The sequence below is a fragment of the Pseudochaenichthys georgianus genome, chromosome 17 (assembly GCF_902827115.2).
Source record: "Pseudochaenichthys georgianus chromosome 17, fPseGeo1.2, whole genome shotgun sequence".
NCBI lineage: Eukaryota > Metazoa > Chordata > Actinopteri > Perciformes > Channichthyidae > Pseudochaenichthys > Pseudochaenichthys georgianus.
In genome coordinates, this window is record NC_047519.1 from 12998755 (window position 1) to 13025559 (window position 26805).

The window sequence follows — 26805 nt, forward strand, 5'->3', positions numbered from 1 at the left end:
CGATCATTTCCTGATAACGATGAAGCCATAGCCCCACCTCTGCTGCTCACTGCTGTAGCATGGTCAGTAGCTACTGTCTGTAGCATGGTCAGTAGCTACTGTCAGTAGCTACTGACCATGCTACAGATGTTAGTGCAAATTCTACAGCTCCTCTACCACAACCATCAGCAACTAGTGGACATCGAGAATTTCATGAACTACATGTTGCTAAATCTACCGCGGGGCATAAACAGAAGGGCAACCATGCTCGGGGGACTTCTTCGTTGCTTTTGGTGTATTTTGTGGCAGAAGTACAGCGCCACTTACAGGCCCGGCATATGTACTACAGCGTTTCCAGTGGTCTCGTGTGAACGGACACGTTAAATGAGCCTAATGTGTGTGAACGGAATACTTTTATGATAACGAATTCGGTCCGTTTGCGCTCCCGTGTAAATGGGGTCTAAATGCTGCCGTGATGAAACGCCATCATGTTCCAAACCACATCAAGGATTATTTCTGAAACAGTATGGAGCTCAAATGCTTTATCTTTTTTTATTTCCTGCTTTTTTTACACATACTCTCTCCAGTACAGTTTAGCTCTGAGTGTTAGCGATGCTTGCTAATGTAAACAAAGTCCATATTACTTCAAAAACGTTGCGCATTGTTTCTGATAGCGACGTTTCTGACTTTCCGATATTGCGTCATATCGGACGCAAATCTTGATCAGCTCCGTTGTAGCCCCGTTTTTAGAGATGTGGGTACGGAGGAAAAGAGAGAGGGTTTTCTTTTCTGACACTTTGTGAGTTCCCTGGCACCGGGGACACATATCTATGTATAAAGGCCCTGACACACCAAGCAGTCACCAGAGGACTAGCCGACGCTGAAGTCGGCTGTTGCCTGGCCGTGTTCTCCTGCGTTTTGGCCATGTGTCGCATGGGAACACACCGCACCGACTTCAGTGCGTGAGTGGCAATAACTCTCCTTACCAGCAGGCGGCGGTAGTGTGTATTCGTCATTCAAAAGAGGCAACAACCGGAAGACAGAGAAGAAGAAGAGTATCTTTTCTCCGTAATATCATACAGAGCTGGCCTCTCCTGGATCAAGGTGATGAGCAGGTCTTCGTTTGCATCATTCCAGATCGCCATGATGAGATGAAAATGAATAGCAGTCTGTGTGTGCCTTCTTAAATCGTTTGTTTACGTCCCTCACTTCCGCTTCGCTTCTCATGCACTGATTTGCTAGCTGAACAGCCAATCAGAGTGATTATTTGGTCCGACTGCCAGACCCGATGCATGGCCGATTCAACATGTTGAATCGGCCATGCATCGGGTCTGGCAGTCCAAATAAGGCGTGTCACGGTCGACGGTGCGGGACACACCAACCTGACTACGGCGCTGCGAATGCCCGACAGCCTCTGATGGCCTCTGACTCCCAAAATCGGGTTGGTGTGTCAGGGCCTTAAAAGACATCAAAAAGTGCATTTTGCATAGTAGGACACCTTTAACACTCAGTTATGCCTACTCACACATTCCTGCTGTCCAGTGTGCGATAGCCACGAGAGCGCGAGCTGTGCGGGGCGCTCTGAAGTGCGGCGATGTCGAAAGCGGCCGTGTCGGCCTCGCCCCCGCCCTCGTCGTCATACGTGATGATGTTCTCACGTACGTCGTCCTCCTCCAGCGGCGACAGGGAGTCACGTTTCTGCCGGCGCAGAGACAGCGACAGGCCACTCACCGCTGCAGAGGGGCGGCGGGGGGAATAGAGGATATTGAGGCATGGGAGAGAAATTGGAAAGAGAATGATTAACAAGGTGGGAGGGGACAGAAGTCACAGGGGAAATAAAGGGAAGGAGGAACAGGAGGGAGGGACAAATATGCAGGCAGACAAAGAGGCAGACAAAACAAACACAAACGAGGCCTTGGGTTAGAGTGCTGGTAAAGCATATCAGCAGCACCGCATGCCTCAGCTGTGTAATTGACTTTGAGCTCCAGTCAGGCAAATGGACGCTTTATTCTCCCATGAAACCTTATTACATATTCCCAGAGCAGAGAGCCACATTCGACCCACAGCTGTGGGCAAAGCACCAAACCTCTTTGACAGTCGTCCTAGAACCTGTGATAAAAATCCACCAAGAAATATGGATTTGTTCTGCTAAAGTCATGCACTATTTGACAAGTATGTTGTTAACCTTAATAAGTCCTTGTTTCGGGACATTTGATACTTTTACCTTGTGATCAAAAAGGAGCCCTAAGGACATATCCAAAAATGATCCAGGAATAATTGATGTTCCCTTAGTCTCATTACACCCCAAAAATACAGAATTACCAGTGATTCTTTATCAATGGGTCTTTAATTTCACATAAATGCTTTGTCTGGTCACGGTTACAGGGTTGAACAATTTCACTGTTCCCAGTTTGAAAAGACCTCTATTTTAATGGATGTACCGCAGGTTGTAACGGTGCTGCTGTAGGAATAGAACAGCCTTAATATCGCTGGAGTTTGCTTAATTTGATTTCCATAAAACTGATCTAATGATTCTCGGAAGGAGTGGGAAATCTCTAATCCTTCATAACAATTTGAGGGATCACCTTCATGCCGTGACTAACATTTATTTCTCTTCTCACAGGAGCCATGGAGAGTGGCTTGATATTCACTTTATTTATGCCAAGCCCCATGCTAGTAAACAGATGGGACCCTGATGGAGCTGTTTCTCTTCTTCTGTCAGAACATTTAGCATTTGGTGCAGGGCCCAGAGATACTATTATGGGATTAACCTGAACCTCTTGTAGACAAGACACAATAACATATCCTGGCACAAAACTAAATATGTATCGAGTAGGGCAGTAAAGACGTATGTTTGTAGGCTGACCCGAAAGTTAGCATTGCAAGGCTTCCCTTAACAAAAAGCAATGAGATGTTTCCATTGGATTTTGGAATATTGTAAACATAAAATGGATGGATGGATGGACGGATGCATAACAAGATGGATGGATGGACGGATGCATAAAAAGATGGATGGATGGACGGATGCATAACAAGATGGATGGATGGACGGATGCATAACAAGATGGATGGATGGACGGATGCATAAAAAGATGGATGGATGGACGGATGCATAAAAAGATGGATGGATGGACGGATGCATAACAAGATGGATGGATGGACGGATGCATAAAAAGATGGATGGATGGACGGATGCATAAAAAGATGGATGGATGGACGGATGCATAAAAAGATGGATGGATGGACGGATGCATTAAAAGATGGATGGATGGTTGGGTGGATGGTTTTGGATGGATTGGTTCAGATGGAAGGATGGATGGGTAAATGCATAGATGGATGGATGGATGTTTCAGCGAGGGCAAACATGTGATAGACGTTGCGCCTAAAAGAATTAACGGTTATTATGATACTGAGGTGGTTTGTTCAGCGTGATAATCTCTACATGTTAATGCCAGTTTGTGATTTTTGATTAGTAAATGCAATCGCCAGAGGTTATATACTAGAGTAAGGCTCTAAACTACATCACAGACACATGACTTCACGTCACCAGCGCTAAGCTAAAGGTGGATAACATCTGCTGTGTAGACGTTTAGTGGTCTCATTTAGTCACGTGTTAGCAACTGCTATTTAGCAATTGTGGATCTTGTTTCAAACATCTAATTACAAACACTAACACAAGACCTTAGCCTTTGAGACGAGGGAACCTGCAGTGCTAAAATGCTAACTCATTTCTGGGGTTTCAGACTTATTCCTGCACCACTCTTAACAAACTTAAAGCAAATGCTATAAAGTTTGAATGCATGTATTGGCTCGGTTTATGCCCTTGTCACTTAGAGGACATCATTCCAAACTTAACCAATAGCCACTCTGCATGATCACCTTCACGCCATGTTAGCTTTCCTCCTTGATAGATCCGTTCACTTCCAGAATGATAATGCCCCCATCAACTAGGCATGAGTCCAATGGACTGAATAGAAATGACAATGATGCTGGCCAGGAGCCAAAGCCTTCTCAGCACCTAGACATTATCCAATTGAGCATTTGAGAGTTTCAGCGAAGGTGGCAGAGACATTTTATTATTCCGATATCAAAAAAGCAGAGCGCCCGGATAATCACTCAGAATTGTTATTTTAGCAGTGATTAGTGCTGACCTTGTCAGAGGAGATAACTCGACCGAAATTGCGAGGATAAGTAAACCTTGCTGTTGAGCAGCTGTGACTACATATTTTTTTACGCTGCTGCCTTCCATTATTTTCATATGCAGATTAAGGCATCCAGGGATGTAGTGGAGGGTAAACAGCCCCAAACACTATTTACTCGTCTTTTTATTTGGAGATTAGCATTACACTCCTTTTCAAGCAGGACATGTTATGATACAACTTCATAAATAATGCTGTAAAAATATAATGTGGATTATATAAAATAGGGTGTTTACAGGGACAATACATTATACATAAAACACTGTTTTCACTGTTGTGTTATGATCTCTTATGTTTAACGGAAATGAATAGAGTTACACCTCAACTTCATTTCATAATGTGGATTTTTTTGCAAAAATTAAATGGCAGTGAAAAGGCAAAGAAAACAGACAAATAAGCACAAGCTACATGTCCTGAACTGAATGGAGACCACTGGACATCAGTAAGAACCATCACTACCTCGGTGGAACGGAACATCTAATCCATGACAAAGGGCAATTGCACTCGTTCCCTTTAGGTGTCGTGAAAACGGTGGAAGTCATATTGCTGAAGCATGCGCCAGTCTCTTGTTGCACAGGAGTTGGAGAAAGTAGACAAGGTAACTACTGTAGGAACAGGTGGTGCTGACAATATCATAGAATCAGACATAATAGGCCCTGTGTCGCACACTTTATACAGAGGGTGGTCCCAGCAGCTCTCTGAGAAAGCAGCTGTGTCCATGCTGAAGCCAAGTATCGGAAAATAGTTGAACTTCATGCCAATTATTTCAGAAATGTTTAATAAAGTAAAACCCTTCTCTTGCCGGTTTGTCATTTCTTGTTTCAGTACAACATCACAAGTGTTTGTGTTTTATCTCCCTAAAAATATGTAAATACTAGTATTTTAAACTTGTGATAAAGTATTATTTATAGCAGATTATTTTTGTGATTATCAAGATTCAATTGTTAACTGATTGACATCGCTATTATTTAATAGTATACTAAATGTAATAAAGTATTTACCCAGTAGCGTGGCGACACACGCCAGGATAGCCAGCAGGGCGGCGGTGCTGAGGCCGGGGGAGGGGAGGGAGGACTGCTGAGGGAGACACACCGCCTCTCTCTCCCAGTCCCACTCGCCCTCGCTCTGTTTGTCCTTGTCTTTGTCCCCGGCCTGCGCCCCTCCTCTCAGGCAGGGACAGACGGACACGGTGACCGTCCCGCTGCTCGTGAGGCCCGACGTGCCGTCCCTCAGGACCAGCGGCACGTGGAATGTTAGGGTGGAGGAGGCGGAGCGGGACAGAGGCTGGAGCTGGGACAGCAGCACCAGGCTGGCTGTGGGGCCTGAAGAAGGAAGACAAGTCATTTGTTGTTAGGGGACATATTATGCTCATGTTCAGGTTTACAACTGTATTTTGAGCTTCTATGACTTGTTTACATGCTTTAAAGGTCGCCTATCATACTGTTGTTCATCAATATGTTATAGGTCTCAGATATATACAAAACATGTCTCTGAAGTGTCTGGCTCCAAACACCAAACAGATCATTGCAGCATCCCATAATCCCCTCTGTTTCAGCCCTGTTTCCAAAGTGCTGATTCTCTGTCTGTTACTTCAGATGAAAATAAGAAGCCACTCCCCACGCCCCTCTGAGAGACATTTGCTTACAAAGAACACAATGTTGCTCTAGGAGGAGATTCAGGCCCCGGCCACACGAGGGCGAAAACGGTCGTTTGCGTTACTGTTTAGTGTCATATAGACCGTTCGGCCACACGAGGACGACCGAATACGGCACTAAACGACTGAGGAAACGATAACGGGTTCCAAGGTGGATAGAACGGCATACGCAACGCTCTGGGGGGTCCAACGGCTCCGTGTGTACGCCCTATACGACCATTTTCTGATAATGATGAGGCAATAGCTCCGCCTCTCCCCACCCCCGCGTCAAAGTAAACTGCACACTGAATTCAGATTATTTATCTTTCTCTCGATATGGACCTAAACGCGAGTGAAGTCTAATCTGACAGGACGGAGACACCTCTCAAACTCCCTAAACTAGTTATAAATATGTTTATTTTTACTGTCGGCCGGGTCACTCATTACTGGATCAGCTGCTGCATGAGACAGACACTGACGCTGTCCGAAGAGAGGGAGGAAAAAGAGAGGCTCCGTGTATTTTATTATTATATAGAGTCGTTATTCATTTGTTTTAAAGCTCAATAAATAACAAAGAAGACCTTTGACCGGCACTTTTATAATTTTGTCCGGAAGATTTAAACTTTAATACACGTTGACTGGCGAAAAACTCTGCCCGGTTCCCTCGGTCCCCACCGCGGAGAATAAACAGAAGGGCAACCATGACAACCATGCTTCTTCGCTGCTTTTGTGGAGGAAGTTACAGCGCCACGTACAGGCTCGGCATATGTACTGCAGCTTCTCCAGCGGTTGGAGCTAAATGGAGCTGTCTCGTGTGGACAGACACTATCCGGTGAATATTGCGTGTGGACGGAAGCTTTTTTGCGATTGCGTTTGCGTTAATCCTATGCGTTTAGCCTTTTTCGTCCTCGTGTGGCCGCAACCTCAGGTGATAAGGGGGGGGGGGTTACCTTGGTTGTTGACAGGTTTTTATAGAAATGGATGAGGACAAAAAGAGAGAGAATCTTTGTTCCAGAAACTTTCAGAGTCTCTTTACACAGAGGGGACACATGTTGATGTAGAAGAGACATGAAGAAGAGGGGACACATGTTGATGTAGAAGAGACATGAAGAAGAGGGGACACATGTTGATGTAGAAGAGACATGAAGAAGAGGGGACACATGTTGATGTAGAAGAGACATGAAGAAGTGGATTTTGCACAATAGGTGACCTTTAAAGTTCAAAAAGGTCTTTATTTTGCTGCAGCACCTCTTTTCACCAGTCTGCTCTGATTGGTTAGCGGGCCGGCTCTGTTATGATTGATCAACCAATAAGAGATGTCCCGCCCCTTAGCAAATCACGTACAATGTGTTGGAACGCTAGCCAATAGATGCGTGAGTGTTACAGAGTGATGTCAGTATGTTACGGAAGTAAGGAGTCCAATGGAAGCGTTTCAGGCAGGGGGGGAGAAGCTCCCTCTGGAGGGAACACGGGGATTTAACAGACCACTACATGCACACAAACCTATGTAACACACTACAGGAAAGGGGAAACCCCTCAAAAGTACAATAGGGCCTCTTTAACGGCACGCTGTGTTAAATGATCCCCAAACATCACAGTGCTCACGTTTGCAAATGTCCAATATGGTGATTGATTAAAGTCTCAGGTATGTGTTCACTTATGAAACAGATTATTAGCACACAGGTCTTTGGTTCAATAGACCACCATTCCAAAAAGTACTATAAAGCACTGTTGTGCAATAACCCTTGTTATATGCAATAAAAACGATTTGACAATCTCGTTCTGATTATACTGGCTGCGGCTTCACTACCTTATTGAAGAGATAATCACTGTTATGTGCAATATACACCTTTTCTACCATGTATTAATGTTATTACTGGCGGCTACTTCAACAGTTTTATATGTTAACTTGTTTTTTGGATTTCATTTTAATGACATATGCTGCGTCTTTATTTAATGTTAGTCTAATAAGTTTAATTTGGCCTCTGTATCTGAACTGACCCGGTGCTGTAACACTGCACATGTCCCCGCTGTGGGACTAATAAAGAATGTCTGTTTCTGGATTAAAAGGACAGAGAGCTCTATTGGTGTGATAGTGTTGGGCAGCTCTGTGAAGGGTCTCTGCGGGGGACATTCTTTTAGATTCTAATTAAGTATAAAAGGCTACAAAAAGTTCTGCCCACAAATGAGATGGCACAAAAACATAGTTTGTAAGATATTTAAAGCATGAGAGGTGGTGCAAAGTCGTATTAACATAACTGAATCGTCAAAACTATCGTCTCTGATCCGAAACCCAGATGATCAAATCGGTGACGTTTTCCAACAAAGTAAATAACGAAGCGTGCTTTTGTCAGACAAGCTGTCCACATGAGAACAGAACACGTTCTTCTTTGTCTCTGTTCTACTGTCGGGTGACACATCAAAGAGGCCTTTGATTAAACATGTCCGCCAGTCGATCCTCCAGATTCACAGTTTAATAAAGCAGGTTTGCTCAAGTTAGCCAAGATAAAGACAAATGTGCAGGCCAATGGGAAATGCCTTCACTTTTATATGTTTATAGCATTCATCTGTCAACAGCTCACATATTGTGTATGTTATTACAATAAGCAGTATTCGTTAAGTGTACAGTATACATGTAGGATTCACTTTTTATTTTATCTTTCTATTGCTTCAGTTAAATACACATTGGTCACATTCTCTTTTATTGTTGTTGATTTATTGCATTGTTTTGCTGTTTTATGTCTATTTGTGTTACGCCGTTAAAGGAGGATTTTTATGGGGGTTATGCATCGGACAATAAATCCCTTTAACTCTTGAAAATGGCAACAAATCTGTTCTTTGTTCACCACCTACCTGGATTAAAAATCATGCTATGCTATATATGCCGTCAAGTTGAGGTTTAAAGAGGGGTGAGAGGTGAATAAAGAAGAGGACTGCTGGCTTATGTAATTGGCCAAGGACTGCCCAGCAAATGATGCAGGTTACAAAATATTCAAAAATGTCAGCTTGGCAAATGTTCTATGTATTATTCAGCATGTTTGTTAGGCTTTAGGAATCTAAAAAAACGTGTTTTGGAGTGAGACACTGACTGAAAACATACCTGCGTGTGTTAACGAGAAAAACTCCCAGGGTTATGTGCACACGCAAAACATATATATGTGTGGGCAAAAACAACATGGTTTGTGAATGTAGCAGCGTGTAGATTTGTGGGTGAATGCAGATTTTTTATTATTTATTGAAATGTGTATTCAACCCTAAAGTCTATGAACTTTAGCAAATAATGAGCAGTACATCCTTGAATTTAAAATGTATGTTTCCGCATTTGAGCTGTGTATTCGTGCAGGAAAATGGCTGTAAGGAAGCGGAGAATGCACAAGAAACAAATACTAAGTATCCAAATTGAACAGAGCGGCTTCAGAATAAATGAAGTGAAGCAGCTCGTTTCATTGTAAATGGTAAGTATACCTGGTTGTAGGGAGGAGAGGATGGACGCAGAGGGGAAGGGGAAGGCAAACAAGGGGGACGATTGAAAGAGAGGAGGATAACAGAGCAAAACAATGGGGCCACCGGTGTTGGGAGATGGATGGCGGAAGAGAGAGGCAGAGACAGAAAAAAGGGGAAGGTAGAGAGGAGAGAAGAAGGAAAATAAATAACAGAGAAGACGAAGATGGGAAGAGAAAGGCGGAAAGAAAACATGGGATTAAGAGCCTTAAAAAAGTGGGGGGTAAAGAAAATAGTATGTCCGCCAAGGGAACACAAAAAAAGGAATTAAAGAGAAATACAGAGAAAGGGAAAGATTGAGTGCCTACCTCCGCTGTCCCTGACGCTGAAGTTGAGGGCAGCGCTGGACTCTGGAGGGATGCTGAAATACACAGTGCTGTCATTCCCCCCCTCATCTCTATCAATCGCCCGCAACACCTGCACCACCTGAAAGCAGGAGATAGAGAGCGCAGAGGAGATTGGGTGAGGGGAGGGGGATATATGTGTGTGTGTGTGTGTGTGTGTATTAGTGGGGAGCAGAGAGAAACAGTTACACAGAGTGCTTTTTAGCTACACACCATTAGCCGACGTCAGCAGGAAAACAAGCCAAACAATTAGTATGGAGACATGCGTGAACCGCGTGTGATGCTCACATCCAATAAATAACCGCGTTTGAAGTGAATTGCCTTTCAAAAATAAAACATGGTGTGGCTTTCAATTTAGTAAAAGCATCTGCGACCGAGTCTACAGTGGCAATCGTAAGGAAAATTAATCAGGGAAAAGAATCTCCTGCAGCCTAAGCTGATGGTTAATTTATTTTTAATGAAAAACTGCGGGCGTCATTATGCAAGTCGTTTTTCAAAAGATGCTTTTGAGTGCTTGTTACCAGACTGAATGCCAAGATGAAGGGTGCCGCATGCTCTCTGAGTTAGTCCCTGTCTCCAGGCCTTGAGAACATGTATTCTGTACAGTGGCATTATGTTATCCGTTGCTGGGTGAATATTCAAACCCCACTCTGGCGCTAATGGCTTGTCATACAGAGAAGTGCAAACACATTCGGCGATATCATCATCTTTCTTCCTTGAACTGTCCCCCCACTCGCTGTGTACACAAACACAAATGTGAACATCACAGAAGGAAAACAAATCGCCGTCGCTGCCAAAGAATCACAGATTTAGTGGCGGAAAAACAACAAAGACACGAGCAATGAAAAAACACCAGCTAAAACAACAGATGGGCCAAGACACCAAATCAAGGCGAGTGGAGCCAGCGTGGAGTACTGAAGATTGACGAGAGGAAAAGAGAGAGGGTTTCTGGGGAGAGATTGAGGAGTGCTGAGATACTTTCTATAATTGAGATAGGATCAAGTAAGTAAGACAACAAAAAGAAACACAAATAAAACAAAACGGATGGAGACAGTCTGAGCGGGATTAAAGTGTACATGCTTCTATGCATGAATATATAATATATATCAGCATATATATAAGCATGAAGATGGAGCTTCCGTTTTTGAAATGGAATGGAAACAGATTTGAAGTACTGTATGTGTCTCTGGAGGAGGCATGTCTGTGTACGTGTACACATCGGCCATGTTGTTATCATTGATTTGTTTTCTATGCATGTTGGCCTTTCAAGCCACAAGCAAACTGTGTTTCAGGGCCTTCTTTTGTAAAACTCCTTCATGTTCGGAAACTTTGTTATGAGTGTTTTTGGCTTGTGACATTAAACTGAACATAACAATGTTATGTTCATTGTGAGTTGCCACAAAGTCGTGCTGGCGTCGTTGTTTTTAAATCTGACGGACACAATCTGAAGTCCGGACCTCATTTTGAAGGATTAGAACTATGACTGTGGGTCTGCTGTCACTTTAAAGTCATTCAGAGGGGGGGTGGGGTGGGTGTCCTCTCTTCTCCTCTCCTCTGTGAGGAGCTGCTATAGGGGTGGGTGTCCTCTCTTCTCCTCTCCTCTGTGAGGAGCTGCTATAGGGGGGGGGGGGGGGTGTCCTCTCTTCTCCTCTCCTCTGTGAGGAGCTGCTATAGGGGGGGGGGGGGGGTGCATGCTGCAAGACTTCCCGTGTAGTGGGTGTCTGCAGGATCGATAATGAAATCCAACATTCAATGTTCTTGCTCATCTTCTCTCTCGCCTGCTCTATACATGCACGCGCCACACGTACCCCCCCCCCCTCTCTTAAAGGGATACGCTGGCCTAGTCAGCTTTATCCTACTATTACAGTATATACAGTACAACATCGGCATCAGTAAAATTGTTACTCCAAACATCAGCACTGGCAGACATGTTTTATATGGGTGCATCCCTAATATCATCGTGTTGTTGTGTTTTCATTACGTTTGAGAACAAAGGAAAAACTAAATGTTTAAAAAGATTGAGTTTACATGTGGACTAGGATTTTGCGTAGCATTTTAGCAGTAAAGACAAACTATAGCTCCCTAAGGGATTGTCACCTGTTTACATGTATTAGAGCGTACATTTGAGTAAGTATCCAATGATGGCGCTACATTAAAGTTAAGGGATCACAAAAGGTTCATCCTAAGGGGACTATGAATGTTTGTACACCATTTTGTGACCACCCATCCAGTAGTTGTGAAGATATTTCAGCTTGAATGAAAGAAGCGAACCAATATCCCCAGTGTTTGACTCTAACAGAAAAACAAAGATATCAAACCCAGATGTGCAGGACTTGAACATGTTGTTATATATTATGAAAGACACTGTGGTAGATTCATTGATTCACAATACAAGAGCTTAACAACCTGGGACTTACCCATAACCTTGAACTTTTTAAAACACCTTGTAAGGTTTTGACACTAGCTTCTTTTATACCTTCTTGACAAATCACAATGTTCTGCACTGCCAGCCACTTAAGAGAAACTGGAACCTGCATTTAGTATAACCACAGGAGTGTTCAAATATAGTCTCTGGGAATTATTCCCAGGGTGGTTGGAAAAGCCAAAACAGAACCTGTTTCAACAACTATACATCCAATTATATTTTGTCAAGTTCCTGCAGGAGAAAAAGGACGATATACCACACCAATTTCCACTGGGATTGTCCCATCTTGCGACACACCAAAGCTTGTTCCAGGAGTTATTTTATAGACGTAGTGGCTTAACATCTCTGTATTGTAACATGTAGGCAAACACATTGACATTAAACACATACTGACCTGCCCGATGGTGGACGAGTCGCACATGGCTGTTGAGTATTGCCGGTCAAGTTCAGGTGCGTTGTCATTCAGGTCCAGTGTCTCTATGGCAACCAGAACTCTTGACACCTGGCTGGGATTGTCTGAAAGAGCCAATCAGAAACGGGTAGTTTACAATACAGCCCTCGAAGACGCCAGCAGGGAACTGTGTTTGGAAATAAATGTATGAATACAATTCCCCAATGCAACAATCAGTAGCGTTTTACCACAGAGGTGCCATGTACTGTATGCACTCCATTAAATCCATTCAGTTGTCCTGAGGTGGGATCAAGCTGTCCGGTTTTTGTCCGGAAACTTCAACAGCACTCGTATCACATTAGCGAGAACGACATTGGCGAAATACACAGCAGCAGAGCATTTAGTTTAATTTGGATTGTGTTACAGCTCACAGGCTCCCAGCTGGAGTGCCACTGCTGCTCCCATAGCAGTCACATTTCTCCACATCAAACTGTTCCATTCTTAGCCAAAGTGTGTGTTTCGAAGAAAAAAGAGAGAGGGAGCTGAGGAGGGATGTAGAAAGCAGTCAATCTGCATGCAGTCACACAAGAGTGCAGTTTAAACGGATTGGCAGAGGGCCCCAATTCACTTGGATACCTCCACACACTTGAACATGAAGTTCTCACAGCCACGCTTGAAACGCACTCTGAGCTGAACATTCACCATTACATTTGAGGCTGCTCTTGTGTAGGGCTCAGGCAGGATCCTGGCTCACAAGCACCCACATCCAGTCATTTATTTAAGCAGCCGAGCCTGAGACACACTGGGCCACACTTTAAATTAAGACACACACACAAACACTTCCACACCATGTTCTCAAACCGAGAGCAGTAACACTGTGTCACAGATGACAGCGACTGCTTCCAGCCCCTGAAAAGCTGAAAACGAGCTCTCGCTGCAATGCTTCTGGGTGCTCTGGCATGCCCGTGGCCATGGCAGGACTCCTACTGCGGTTTATGCCAACTGTCTGTTTATTAGATCGAGCTCATTATTCAAGACAGGTACTAGCTGTGCTGCCATCCCAGTCCTACCGACAACGCCCCCACGAGGAGACCTGAGTAGATTTAAGTAGAGATTAAGTCTGTCCAGAGCAAGACTTGGCAGGAAAACAACTTCCTCTCCTTGAACACATCGGTCAGCATTCTCCATCAATATTCACACTTTTGCACCAACTACTTTGATTGAGTTTTCAAAGGGCTGAGACAGGGATCCCTAATAATGGATTGGGACCTGCCAACAATGACTTTTGGAATGTACCAGGAGACTCGTGTTAATTAAAAGACATCCTGACAAAACAAAAAAAAGTGGTTGTTTGATGATGCCTTCAAAAGTGACCCGCATGTGTCAGCATTGCGTGATCTGGCACCCTTATCAGAAGAAGGCAGTCATTTGTAGTGCTTTCTTATAAGCATCTGAGTGTTTTCTAATCATACACATCAGGCTTCTGCACAAAAACCTCAGATTTGGTTATTGGTACAACATCTGACACAAATGGGAGTTGACAGAACCTGAACAAGTAGCATTGCCAACCAATGATAATCCCAGTTGATCTTTTGATGTGCTACATTTTGATGGTGTCAACAAATCCAATCAAAACACCAAAATCCAATTGATCATCATGACAAGTATTCTCAGTGTATTCAAAGTCTAATATATTGTATTTTTGGACCATAGAGATTCATTGTTTTCTAAAATGGCCATCCTTTTTGATTAGTTGATGTGTTTTATGTCCATATCGGGAACATTGATCTTGAAGTCTATTTTAGGGGTGTTACCAGTGTTACTGGGCGTTCAGGCATACCAGGATTCCATTACTTGCCAATCACCATGGCCGTCAATTTCCTTTTTTTTAAAGAAATAAAACCCATTCGGTTCATTTTCTACTATAGGAGCCCAGGTTCATCAAATACAAATACCTTAAGAGAGCAGAGCAGAACAGAGGAGCAAGACTCATATTGCTCGAATAACGAAACAGAGTGGACCAACAACACAATGGCTGATATTAAGGAGTAAAAGTATCACGCTTTTAAACCCAGTGTTATGAAGGAACCTGGTAATGTAACAAGGTGATCTGCCAATGGTGCTGTCCAATCATTGTTGGGAAACATCCCGCCCTGCAGAGAACACTCGACCGGAGAGGCCAATCACTCGAGAGGCCAATCACACAGTCATCCGCCGTTAACATACAATTAGTTTCAACGTAATTGTCATATGTGTTCCTGTAAAACATCTGGTGTTTTCATAGGGTTTGTAACATGTGGACACATATTTCTATTAATACTCACTGGAGTTATTCCGTGGCTGAAAACACTTCCCAACAATGCACTATTTCTCTTGTTCGAGTGAGGTTTACCAGAAGCTATATAACTCCCAGCTGTTAAATAAGATTATTCAGCCATTTAAAAGAAGGAAACTATATATTCATGACCTTTTAGGGAAACAATGAGCTTGGAATGAGTGCCACATTATGGAAATCGAAAAAGCATTCAGAGAGGTTAGTTTAGCTCTTCTTTGCATTTGTTGACAACAACAAATATACAAAATTGCCATCCATCTTGTTTTAAACAAAACACATTAGGTGTTTTGTTTCTCATGCTGTCAGTCACTCTTCCTTTTCCCTACTGTCAAGGCAACAACTAAATGTCCCCAGGGGATCTTCAAATGGCTTCTAGGGTTTTTACCATTTTGAATTGATGTACTTAACGGAACCAATACCAAAACGTGTTGGTTTATTAACACACAGAATATCTTTGTTTCAAAGTCTTGATCTTGGAAACAGCAGTTGACAAAACAACTTAACCGTGATCATGATTGAAAGCTCGAGAGTATCTACTAATGGCGCATTTCCACTGCAGCGGGTAGTCCTGTTTAAGCGTCCTTAATCGTCCTCAAGTGGCCAGGCCAGTTTTTGGTGGCCTTTCCATATAGCGTATAGCACCGGCTAGCGGGTACTTTTCCCCTCTTTTTCCGGCCCCATAAAATCGTGGTTCTATCGGGCCAGGGCCAGGGCTGAACTAGTGACGTCTACACTCTCGACTGCTGATTGGTCAGAGAGAATCGTCACAAGATCGCGCGCGAGATCATCCCTAGCGTCGCATATATATCTAGAAGCAAGCTTGCAGCATTTTTATACACAGCATTTTTGTAAACGGAGGAGCTACAAAAATGGCAATGTCAAAGAAAAGCACACCGCGGTCGACGTTCCTACATCTCAATGGGGAGGATAAAATCCAGCGGGAGCTCGACAGAACAACTCGAAATGTGAAGCCGACGCCCCGCCTACACTGCGTTGCTGCCCCAGGTCCTAAACTGTAATGGAATGCGCCACGGCCTCGGACGGCCAGCGAGGCAGCCCGAGGCCTGAGCGAGGACGCTTAGGGGCGCTTAAACGGGGCTACCCCGCTGCAGTGGAAGTGTGCCATAAATAGACCATGTGAATGTCCTTTAATCTGTCCCCCTTTGTTCATGTGTTGTGTCTTTACTGATTGAAACATAACCTTTGGGTTTGTAGAAAGCCCTTGCCTTTTATCTGAAAGGTGTTTACTGTTCTCTGTAAAGCACTGGTTGCGACCAATTTGTCGTTTTAATTCTTTGTTTCCAGTTGAATCCTTATGAGAAGAGGTCTATCGCAGCATTCGATATCACACAGTATAGATCCATTGATCCTCAGGCAAGCTGTAACAAACTACTTGTGGTGCCAAACAGCATTCCCCTCATGGCTTGATGATTCCAGTGCTAAGCCGCTTAGTGGACTTCATCTCACAGGAGATACTGGGCTTTTCAGTTTCCGTACAATTTACACTTCCTCAAATCTCTTAAACCCTTATGCTCATCAGTGAGGTGTCAGTGGTAGAACAATTTAGGTTTCATTGAGGACTTTTTGCACAAAATAACAGTAACAATCCAATTGACAAGCTCTAAGGATATCTTAGCGTCAAGTGAGAGCGACCTCTGACCTCTTTGCGTAGCGATGACAGTAATGTTGTGCCAATGGTCGCGTTCGCGGTCCAGCTCCATGGCGGTGGTGATGAGGCCGGTGTCTGGGGTGATACGAAACAGAGCCTCTGGGTCTGACTGAGGATCAATAGAGAACCTGAAGAAGAGAAAGTAGGGTGGGAGGAGAAAGATAGTTGTGTTGAGAAAAAGTTAAATGAGGAAGGGGCAGAGAGAGGGATAGAAAGAAGAAGTGACGGATAGAAGAAAGCCGAGATGGCAGTGGGGTGCAGAGGGAAAGAAGCACACAGGGCAAGTGTGTGAGGGAGCGATAAGGAGGTCTGCTTTCAAATGGCCAAATAATTAATATAGGGAGATTAACCCATCTGATAGGAGCTCTTTTGAAGTGCCACCGATTATCTAAATATCTCTATACATATACCAACTGTCATTCCTACCCACACGCTCACTCTCAGCACTTTTGCCCGTGCTAATTGGGACACAGCTTTACAGGCAAACCACTCGCCCTCCCAGACTAAGCCTACTGCAAACAGAAGAGAGAGGATAGGACCTCAAAAACGTATGGCTACTGTCAGATCAAGGGAACAGTGAGTGAGCATTTGGTTATATTCATTTGGTGAGCTGATGCTGTTACATTTTGCCAGTTTTGAATGATTTTAATAGTTTGTTTTACTTCGCATATTGACTGGCTAATGTGCCATTTTATTTGTGTTTTACAGTCTGCCTGTCATGTCTGTGTTTTATCTGTTGTAACTTTGTACATGCTGCCCTTCTTGGCCAGGTCGCTCTTGGAAAAGAGATTTTAATCTCAATGAGTCTTTTACCTTGTTAAATAAAGGATATATTTGTTTCTTTTAGTTGAAAAGCAAAGTTTGAATTCAATCAAACAACTCTAAGGCTGCGGCCACACGAGGACGAATTCGGTCGTTTGCGTTACTGTTTAGTGTCATATAGACCGTTCGGCCACACGAGGACGAACGAATACGGCACTAAACGACTGAGGAAACGACAACGGGTCCCAAGGTGGATAGAAAGGCATACGCAAATCTCTGGGGGGTCCAACGGCTCCGTGTGTACGCCCTATACGACCATTGTCTGATCACTGATAGTGATTGCGCAATAGCCCCGCCTCTCCCCACCTCTTCTGCTCACCTCCGTTTACCCCGCGCCAGTGCTGAAGTGTTTCGCCACCAACAACAACAACAATGGCGGATCGCAGAGTTGCTATCGTGCTCCGGACGCTATTGACCATGCTACAGTTGTTTGTGCAACATCTACAGCAATAATGATGAGGCAATAGCCCCGCCTCTCCCCACCTCTGCTGCTCAAAGTAAACTGCACCGTGAATTCAGATTATTTATCTTTCTCTCGCGAGTGAAGTCTAATCTGACAGGACGGAGACACGCAGCTCTGCTCACCTGCAGCTCCTCCCGCTGCAGCAAAAACACACACTTCAAGTCAGATCATCACCCTTAGCTATTTTAATTACCTCTCAAACTCCCTAAACTAGTTATAAATATGTTTATTTTTACTGTCGGCCGGGTCACTGATTACTGGATCAGCTGCTGCATGAGACAGATACTGACGCTGTCCGAAGAGAGAGAGGAAAAAGAGAGGCTCCGTGTATTGTATTATTATATTATATAGAGTCGTTATTCATTTGTTTTAAAGCTCAATAAATAACAAAGAAGACCTTTGACCGGCACTTTTATAATTTTGTCCGGAAGATTTCAACTTTAATACACGTTGACTGGTGAAAAACTCTGCCCGGTTCCCTCGGTCCCCACCGCGGAGAATAAACAGAAGGGCAACCATGACAACCATGCTTCTTCGCTGCTTTTGTGGAGGAAGTTACAGCGCCACCTACAGGCTCCTGCATATGTACTGCAGCTTCTCCAGCGGTTGGAGCTAAACAGAGCGGTCTCGTGTGGGCAGACACTATCCGGTGAATATTGCGTGTGGACGGAAGCTTGTTTGCGATTGCGTTTGCGTTAATCCTATGCGTTAATCCTATGCGTTTAGCCGTTTTCGTCCTCGTGTGGCCGCAGCCTAAATCCCTCGCTTCACACAAATCCTCTCCTCAAAAACATTAAATACACGGGTCTTTGGTTTTTCAATCAGCAGCTTTGTTGTGGATAAAAATGGAATTTAATATTTGTATACTCAAAGGAGTGCTTTGGGATCTGTGCTTTTTCCTTTCCCCCCCTGAGAGTTAGATGAGATACGCTCAATGAAGCTACAGCCTTGGACAGAGACGGGCTGGCTATTTCCGTCAGTTTACAATCTTTGTGCAAAGCTAAGCTGACCAGCTATTGGCTATAGCTTCATTGAGCGTATCTCATCTAACTCTCAGGAAAATAAAGAAAAAAGCACAGTGACAAAAAAGGCAACAAATAAAGGTAACAAAATAAACCAGCACCTCTAAAGCTCATTCATTTTCAAGTTGTTTTAACATGTACAAAAAGAGCTAAGCTAGTTGGCTAGCTAACCCATAGCAGGAAAGCTAACAAACATATTAAAAACAAGCATAAACAAAAGTTGTTCTGAAGTGTTATATAATATATGAGGACAGATGGCTATTACTGTACCTGATATTATTGGTAAGACCAGTATCCGGGTCTACAGCGCTGACCCGGCCCACAGTGCAGGCTGGCGGGCAGTTTTCAGAAACATCCATATGGTATCTGGCTCTGGAGAACCTCGGAGGCTCGTCCGCATCCAGCACTGCTACTCTGATGGAGGCCCGGTCCTTGAAGGGGCCTCGACGCAAGAATCGAGGATCCACTATGGGGTTGAGAACCTCCACAGAGAAGGAGTAGGAGCTCCGGCTCTCATAGTCAACAGGCTGGGGAGAAACATGGAGAAGAGTTAGTTAGATGGGTTAAAACATTTTAATATGGAAGAATCTACTTGTGTAAGGTTTAGAAGGGCATTGTGAAATAGGAAATTGTTGACAGTTTTTTGTGGCAAATAATGCAAACTACCCGTTTTTGGTTCAAAGTTTCACACAAAATGTTCTACAGAAGACTTCAGAAGCAGAGAGATGGAAAATAATGAATGATCGCAACAGATAACAGCTACGGAGGCTAGAAAATGGTAACATCTGGAGTAAATAATACCATGGCTACCTTGCATGGTGCAGCGTTTTGAATTGTGAAGTGTTACTTTGAAGGCTGATGTGGGTGGATGCTTAGATGTGTAGTCTGTGTGAAGTAGGAGAGACATTCATGAGGCGCTGATGCTACAGCATTGCAAATGAGATTCCCCATGCTCAAAGAGTTGAGAGGCTTCTTGAGAGCCACGACAATAAAGTAACTATATGTTTGGATATGGGTTTGATATTGCTGACATGTCGGGATCTTCTTGACATGCTAAGACTAAATGATATATAGCTTTGGGCTTCACTGTCAGGGTGTTGAATGAAGAGGCTGTATTCCGAGGAGCAGTGTGAGTTTAGTGCTATCTAGAAGCAGCACAGATGGATGGAAGCATGGGGTGTTAGGGATATTTACATTGAGCAGTGTGTGGTGTTGGCAACACTCTTGAAATTGCGTTGGTGGATACCTGGCAGGTAGTGAGTAGTTTGTTCTATGTTACAAACATGTTGGTAGGAGTTCTTTCAGACCTCATGTGGGAGTACAACTTGCTTTTGTGAACATACAGAATGGATTCAGGCATTGTGGATACATAGTTGCCATACGCAATATCCTTTCCTACTTAGAAATTGAAAACAGAACCATTCACTGCATAAAGAACACCCTTGTTTAAAACATCGTCTCAATCTCCATGGCAACTCAACGATAACAATAGGGACATGTACCTGGGAAGCGTTAAAAATCCCATTGTATCCGAGCATCTTCACGGGTATAAGAGATTTCATTTGGGATTAAGGCCCCAGAGATTGTTAGTTACAGAGAAGTTATGAACCCTATTTGTCTGAGGTGTCTGTGTGATTTCCCCTCCGCATTCCCGCCAGCGGGACGCCTCTGAAGCGAATAGATTGCCTCTGATCAGGTTCCACCCTGAAATACACCGGCTGTTGATTATATTTTGAAACATGTTTCGGTCTGGGTCAGAAATACCTGTTTGAAGTGTCGTTGTGTGGGCTTGTGTGCAAGTACTAGTGGTTGTTTTGAGCCCGGGTGTCCTGAAATCCTCCCTGTGTGTGTGTGTGTGTGTGTGTGTGTGTGTGTGTGTGTGTGTGTGTGTGTGTGTGTGTGTGTGTGTGTGTGTGTGTGTGTGTGTGTGTCCTTAAGTAAGTGTGCATATGAATCCTCTCCGTGTGATTGGCACACAGCACCATGTTGGACAGAGGATGAATAGGCTCCCTGGCTATGCTAAATATTCTCTGTCAGATTCAAACATGGAATAATCATTCTGAGGATTCCAACAGCAGTGGGAATATTGAAATCCTTTCACCGGGCGCTCGACTTCCTTTCTGATCTTCATTTTTCCATTTCTTCTCTTATTCCGAGCCGTAAACACCGTTACAGAAAGTGGTGGATATTGATTAAAGATTACGCAGAGAAAAAGGGCGAGTTAAATGACATGGAAATGTGGGTAATTTGGACCATATCTCTGCAGAAAAGATAAATAAACAAGAGGACTTGTCCTGGGGGAGGAGAGAGCGTGTGTGTTCACGAGGGGTTTAGGTCGACGGAGGGAAAGGGATCTCTAACGGAGACCCCATTACAGGGAGAGAGAGACAATATGTCTGAGGAGGAGGAGAGGTGTCACTTACACTGTGAGCACACACTCATCACCCCCCCTCCCTCCCCTCACCCAGCACTCCATCACAGCAGTCCCCCCCTCCTTCTCCACCTCACACACTCCATCACCAAACCCCCACCCATCTGTTTCCTCCTTGTGTGTGTGCGGTTGGGACCAGTTCTGACAAACCCGCTCATTGGCTCGTACAGGAAGCACTTATCACACAGCGACTCCACTGTTGTTTTTATGTTTCGTTCTGTCTGCTGCGTGTCCGTGAACAGATGTGAATGTTCCTCACCAATGTTTTTACCCACAGTGCTTTGCTGGAACCTGCACACAAACACCTTAAAGAGCAACTTAACACCTCGTGGTAGCTCGAACAGGACCTTTGCACAAATGTGTTTGCATCCTGACATGCACCATCCCCCTCATTACCGTCTGATCACCGGCACATATCGCTTCTCCCCCCCGCTGTCTTACTGATGAGTTCCATCCGTTTATAGAGCCCAGATCATACATCTGGCTGTCAAGAAAAGCAACAGTGGATACGAGGGATGTGTTGCTGTATTTAAAAGGACATACTCCAGTACTGTACTTAAGTACAATTTTAAGATACTTGTACTTTACTTGAGTATACTATTTACATGTTATGCTACTTAGTACTTCTACCCTAATACAATTCAGAGGTACATTTTGTACTTTTACTCCAACATATTCTATACAATCCAGTGATGGCTCACGTGTTAGCAGGGTCTTTGTCACCGGCTTAAATTGATAGTTGGACAGTGACCTCGGTCCTGACACAACCCCACCCACGGTCACAACGAGTTCACTTGACGTAGAGGCAGTAGTTCTCCTACTGTAGTCTACTGCTATTCTGCAGTTTCAGTTCTCAATCACTAATACTCCGCAGTGTCCCAAGACAGCTCTGTACAACAGGACCAGGAGAGATGGTGTAATAACTCTGCAGTGCTACAAAGAGTTACTATTTAAACAAACTCTTATAGTGACGTCTCCATGTCTTTTAACTATTTTTAAATGCTAAATATGCTGTATGTGTCAAAGGCCAACACATCACTAGATACAGCCTCCGTATCCATGACCTGCATATCATTATTCAACACCTTGCTGTTTTGAACGGGTGTTTAACAGACTTGATCTTGCTATCTTTCTCCACTTGGTAATATCCCTGATCAAGCCAGCCTTGCACACAGAGGAGAAGCACACCCTCTTATCTTGTGTTAATGTTGCCCCCCACACGCTCTCCAATAACCTTCCCCTGTCCTGCAATGCTCCTGGAGTCCTTTTTGAAATTCAGATTTCTCCATTAAAACCTCTTCACAGTGAGCAGAAATTGATTAGCTAACCTGCATGGTAGACTGGAGATACATAATACATCTCTCTCTTCTCAGGGAGGACGATCCATAGGCATGCACGCTCTATTGAAAGAGTGTGTGTGCGTGTGTGTGAATGTATGCATGCATTACAGTAAACGTACAATACTGCAGGGGGACGCTTCAAGTCACAGAGGTGGCGCCTCTGCCTGACTTTGAATAAATGATATAGAATGAGAAGATGTGTGTGTGTGCCACAGATCTGAGTGTGTGCTCAGCACCCTGCCGTCCTCGACAGCTTGAGTTCTTTGTCGATTTGTTGCATTCTAAATCAAGATCATACATCACATTTGTCTGATGACAGACGCAGCTTTGGACATCTCTGCCAACAAGCACCACGGCAGAGTTGACGGAACAGAGACGCTTTAAATCTCCCTTTTGACTTTGTACTTCCTCTGACGCCCTTCCCTCTGTCACTTGTCTCTTGTCTTATTTCACTCTCAGATGTCCCATGTCTTCCTTGTTTTTTTTCAATTTACGAGCAAGAAATTGGTCTCTCTTTTCCTCTTTCTCTCTGCTTTTTCCCCCCTCTGAGGAGATTAACGCAATCTCTCCTCCGCGTGAGAAAACAAACACAGATAATCCTCCGCGCGCTGCTGGCGTGTGACCGAGGATTAGCCAGCCGTTTTAAGTGAGAGCATATGGAAATAATAATAACGCAAACTGACATGCGCGAGCGAGCTTCTCCCCCAGGTAAGAGGAATGAAAGGCGCACAAATAGCAGGCTTACACAGCTCGCAGCATCCCCGAAAGAAAACAACAACCTCAAAAGGGAACCTCCTGAATCGGGATACTACCGTTAATGATGCTGTGACATGCCTTGTGTTGAGTCTACTGAGTCCGACTTTGTTACATTCATGCTGTTAAATTTGGTACACATGTGTAATGAGGTGTTGTGGAATCGGGGCTTTGTCATACTTGGCTTTTAAAGTTTCTTCTCGCAATCAAAACACACTGAGCCTTTATTATTGAATCAACACATGTCTGATTTGCTCTTTGAATGTCAGTGTCCATCAGACTTTGTGCGTCTTTTCCCTTTCTTCTAATTGCCCATCATTGTAGCCGCTGATTGGCTTCTGATTAGTCAATTGATTTCCCTCAGCCATCAGCCACCATGAGTTTTCATAAATTCGAGCCTCTGGCCATTAGGGGGCACTGTTGCAGAGCCCTGTTTAAGAGCTGGAGAGTGTTATTCAAATTCTTCAATTACCTGCTACTTACACTGTGGCCTTGCTCACATGCTGTATCAAAAATCTATTAGTGGCAATATGTACAATCATGATTAGCAATATGTAAATAACAGAGCTGACCGGGCACAAGGGGGGGGAAATACACTAGAAAGAAAATAACATAGAAAAAGAGCAACTACATGGAAGACGTCAATTTAAAATGCATGGAGGATTAGTCAATGTGTGTGTTGCTATGTGGCGGATTTTCTGAATTTGTGTATCTTTATGGATGTGTTTGTCTGTATGTATTTTGAAATGTGTGTGTGTGAATTGGAATAAGGCAGCCCTGAGTCAGAGGCACAAAACAAACAACACACACGGTCTGACATGGCCTCCAGACACAAACCAGAGCGAGGACGAGGCGAGGAAGCTATGCAGCGTGGAGACTGTACGTGTCCGTGTGTGTTTGCATTTTCCCTCTGTGTGCATCTTTGGACGTGAGGAGATCAGAGGGGAAGAGTGAGACAGAGAGAGAGAGAGAGAGAGAGAGAGAGAGAGAGAGAGTATAATGAAATGCAGAGAGATACGTGGGGGTGGGCATGGTGGGGGAGATAGAGGGAGACTGTGAGAGGGAGAGAAATCTTTTTATTGCTGGGGGTCTCGGCGGGACTGACAGTAAATAAGCAGTGATAAGCAGCAGGCAGCTTCACTCGGCACCCTGACTTGCAGGCTGTTAATGACCCAGCTTCCCTCTTGCGCCTTACCCTTTTTTCTCCCCCCCCCACCCTCTCATAGGCACGTCTTCATCTGTCTGATTCTCTCTGTCTGCCTTCTCCTCCATCTTGTCATCACATATTCTTCCATTTAAACTCCTAACTCCTAACTCCTTCCTCGCAGCTCTCCGTCTATTGACTCTCTTTCTTCCTAATCGGCTGTTAAACCCCCCCCCCTGCTCGGCTCAGACTCCCACCTCCCATCTGACATATCGTTCCGAGGTGAGGACGAGCACCGCAGCATTCCTTTTCCTCGTCTCGAAAAGAGCAGCTCCTCTTCCCTTCATTCCTTACAGTTTAAACGCAGAGCCGCAAGGTCAAGTGTGTTATATTGATGTGTGCCACAGCATATCTCTCTCTCTGTGGTTCAATGGTGCTTGTGTAGGTGTGGGTCTCCATTCTGTGTATCTCGTAGTGCCTGTGTGTGTATTTGTGTGCAATCTCAGATCAACGGTTAAAGAGATTCAGCACACAGCAGCTAGATGACCAGCAAGGTCAAGGCCAACTCTGTGGCAACATACATTTTTTCCGCTCAGAAATTCCTTCCTTCTCCGGGGGCACTCGGATCATCTCTTTCCCTGAAACGATTCTTCACATTTTCGAAAAGCCTGCTTTGGACGCCTGGGCATATTCATTTTTAACACACCCTAAACAATTGCATGCATGCATTAAGTAAAATAAAAGGCAGTTGTATTTCTTTATTTATGTAATATTGGATTTATTTAATGTATTTATTCATTTTGGTTTTGCTTGTTTGTGGAGTGGAAACTCAACTCTAATGTTACGCTTTGCTAGTTTTTAATTCCAATGTTACATGCTTTTCATTAGTTGTGCTTGGATTCACTGGGAGGCTACATTAAGTTTTTTTTAAATTGTATTCAACCTTTATTTAACCAGATAAAAGCATCGAGATAAAATCTCATTTACAATGCTGACCTGGCCAAGAAGGCAGCAACGTTACACATTAGTACACATAACACAGACGTGTAAAATACAGAGAACGCAACTAAGTAAACAAAAGACGAAAAGCAGTCACTACATTGTGCACATTTGGGACAGTAAGAAAGGTGCAACGTATTACTGCAAGAGCAGCCGGTGGTAAGGACCTCAGACAACTTCAATTTAAAACAGGCTATAGGGACAAGTGCCGTCAGTTTAAGGTGTGATTGAAGGTCATGAAGTTATTACTTCTCTTTGGCTCTGGAGCATGCCAGTGTCTCAACCCCACCTCAAATCACAATTAAGACAACTTCTAATCCTATTCCAATTCAAATTCTAACGTCTTCGTAATCTTTACTCATACATTTCAGCCAAATCCCTTTATCCCGATTCCTCTACCCATTGACCCCTTCTTCCATTCATCCCTAGATCACTTGTCCCCTCCATCCATCACTGCTCTTATCCCTTCATCTTGACCCGTATCCCTTCACCCTTCTAGCCATGGATCCCTTCAACACTACATCCTTGTACCCCTCACTCATCCCTTCATCCTCACCCAAAGCCCTTCATCCCCTAACAACCATTCACGCTCCACTCATCAACCCCTTCAGCCCTACATTTCTCACTCCCCTTATCCCTTCATCCTCACCCACATCATGTTATGCCTTCACCCGGCCAACCTTTCATCCCTACATGCCTCATTCCTTAATCCTCCCCCACATCCATTCTACTCTCCACCCATCAATCCCTTCAGCCCTAAATCCCCTCATCCTCACCCAATTCCCTGAACCTATCGATCCCTTCATCCCTACATCCCCTCACAACCATTCCCGCTCTACTCATCAACCCCTTCAACCCTCACTCCCTTGATCCCTTCATCCTCAACCATATCCCTTAACCACTACACCCATCAATCCCGTCATCTTCACCCACATTCTTTCATGCCTTCACCAGACCAACCTTTCATTCCTACATCCTCACCCACATCCCTTCTACTCTCGACCCATCAATCCCTTCAGCCCTACATCCCCTCATCCTTACCCAATTCCCTAAACCGATCGATCCCTACATCCTTTTATCCCTCACTACCCTCATCCCTTTTTCCCCTTACAACCCTTCACGCTACACTCATCAACCCGTTCAGCCCTACATCCCTCACTCCCCTGATCCCTCTCGAGTCCCCTCTCCCCCCGCCGACAACTCTCCTGCCGGGGGTCCTGCCAATCCTATCTCCTGTGCCGTTGGATGCCCCGCCGACTACTCTCCTGCCGGGGGTCCTGCCAACCCTGTGTCCTGTCTCGTTGGAGGCCCCACCGACTACTCTCCTGCCGGGGGTCCTGCCAACCCTGTGTCCT

At 44.3% G+C, this 26805-nt stretch overlaps 2 protein-coding genes across 2 annotated transcripts in view; one reads left to right on the forward strand and one right to left on the reverse strand.

Moving 5' to 3' along the window:
- Positions 1–26805, forward strand: part of LOC117461967 (zona pellucida sperm-binding protein 3-like) — a 526690-nt gene that overhangs the window by 318185 nt on the left and 181700 nt on the right. The gene's annotated exons all lie outside the window — the stretch shown is intronic.
- The window catches only part of LOC117462340 (uncharacterized), an 83414-nt gene that overhangs the window by 8284 nt on the left and 48325 nt on the right, over positions 1–26805 (reverse strand). The window contains exons 3-8 of the mRNA XM_034104526.2: positions 19054–19310; positions 16468–16604; positions 12476–12597; positions 9621–9738; positions 5180–5500; positions 1505–1712 (exon numbers count right to left, since the gene is read on the reverse strand). Coding sequence (XP_033960417.1) covers positions 1505–1712; positions 5180–5500; positions 9621–9738; positions 12476–12597; positions 16468–16604; positions 19054–19310 — 1163 coding nt within the window. The remainder of the gene's footprint in view (positions 1–1504; positions 1713–5179; positions 5501–9620; positions 9739–12475; positions 12598–16467; positions 16605–19053; positions 19311–26805) is intronic.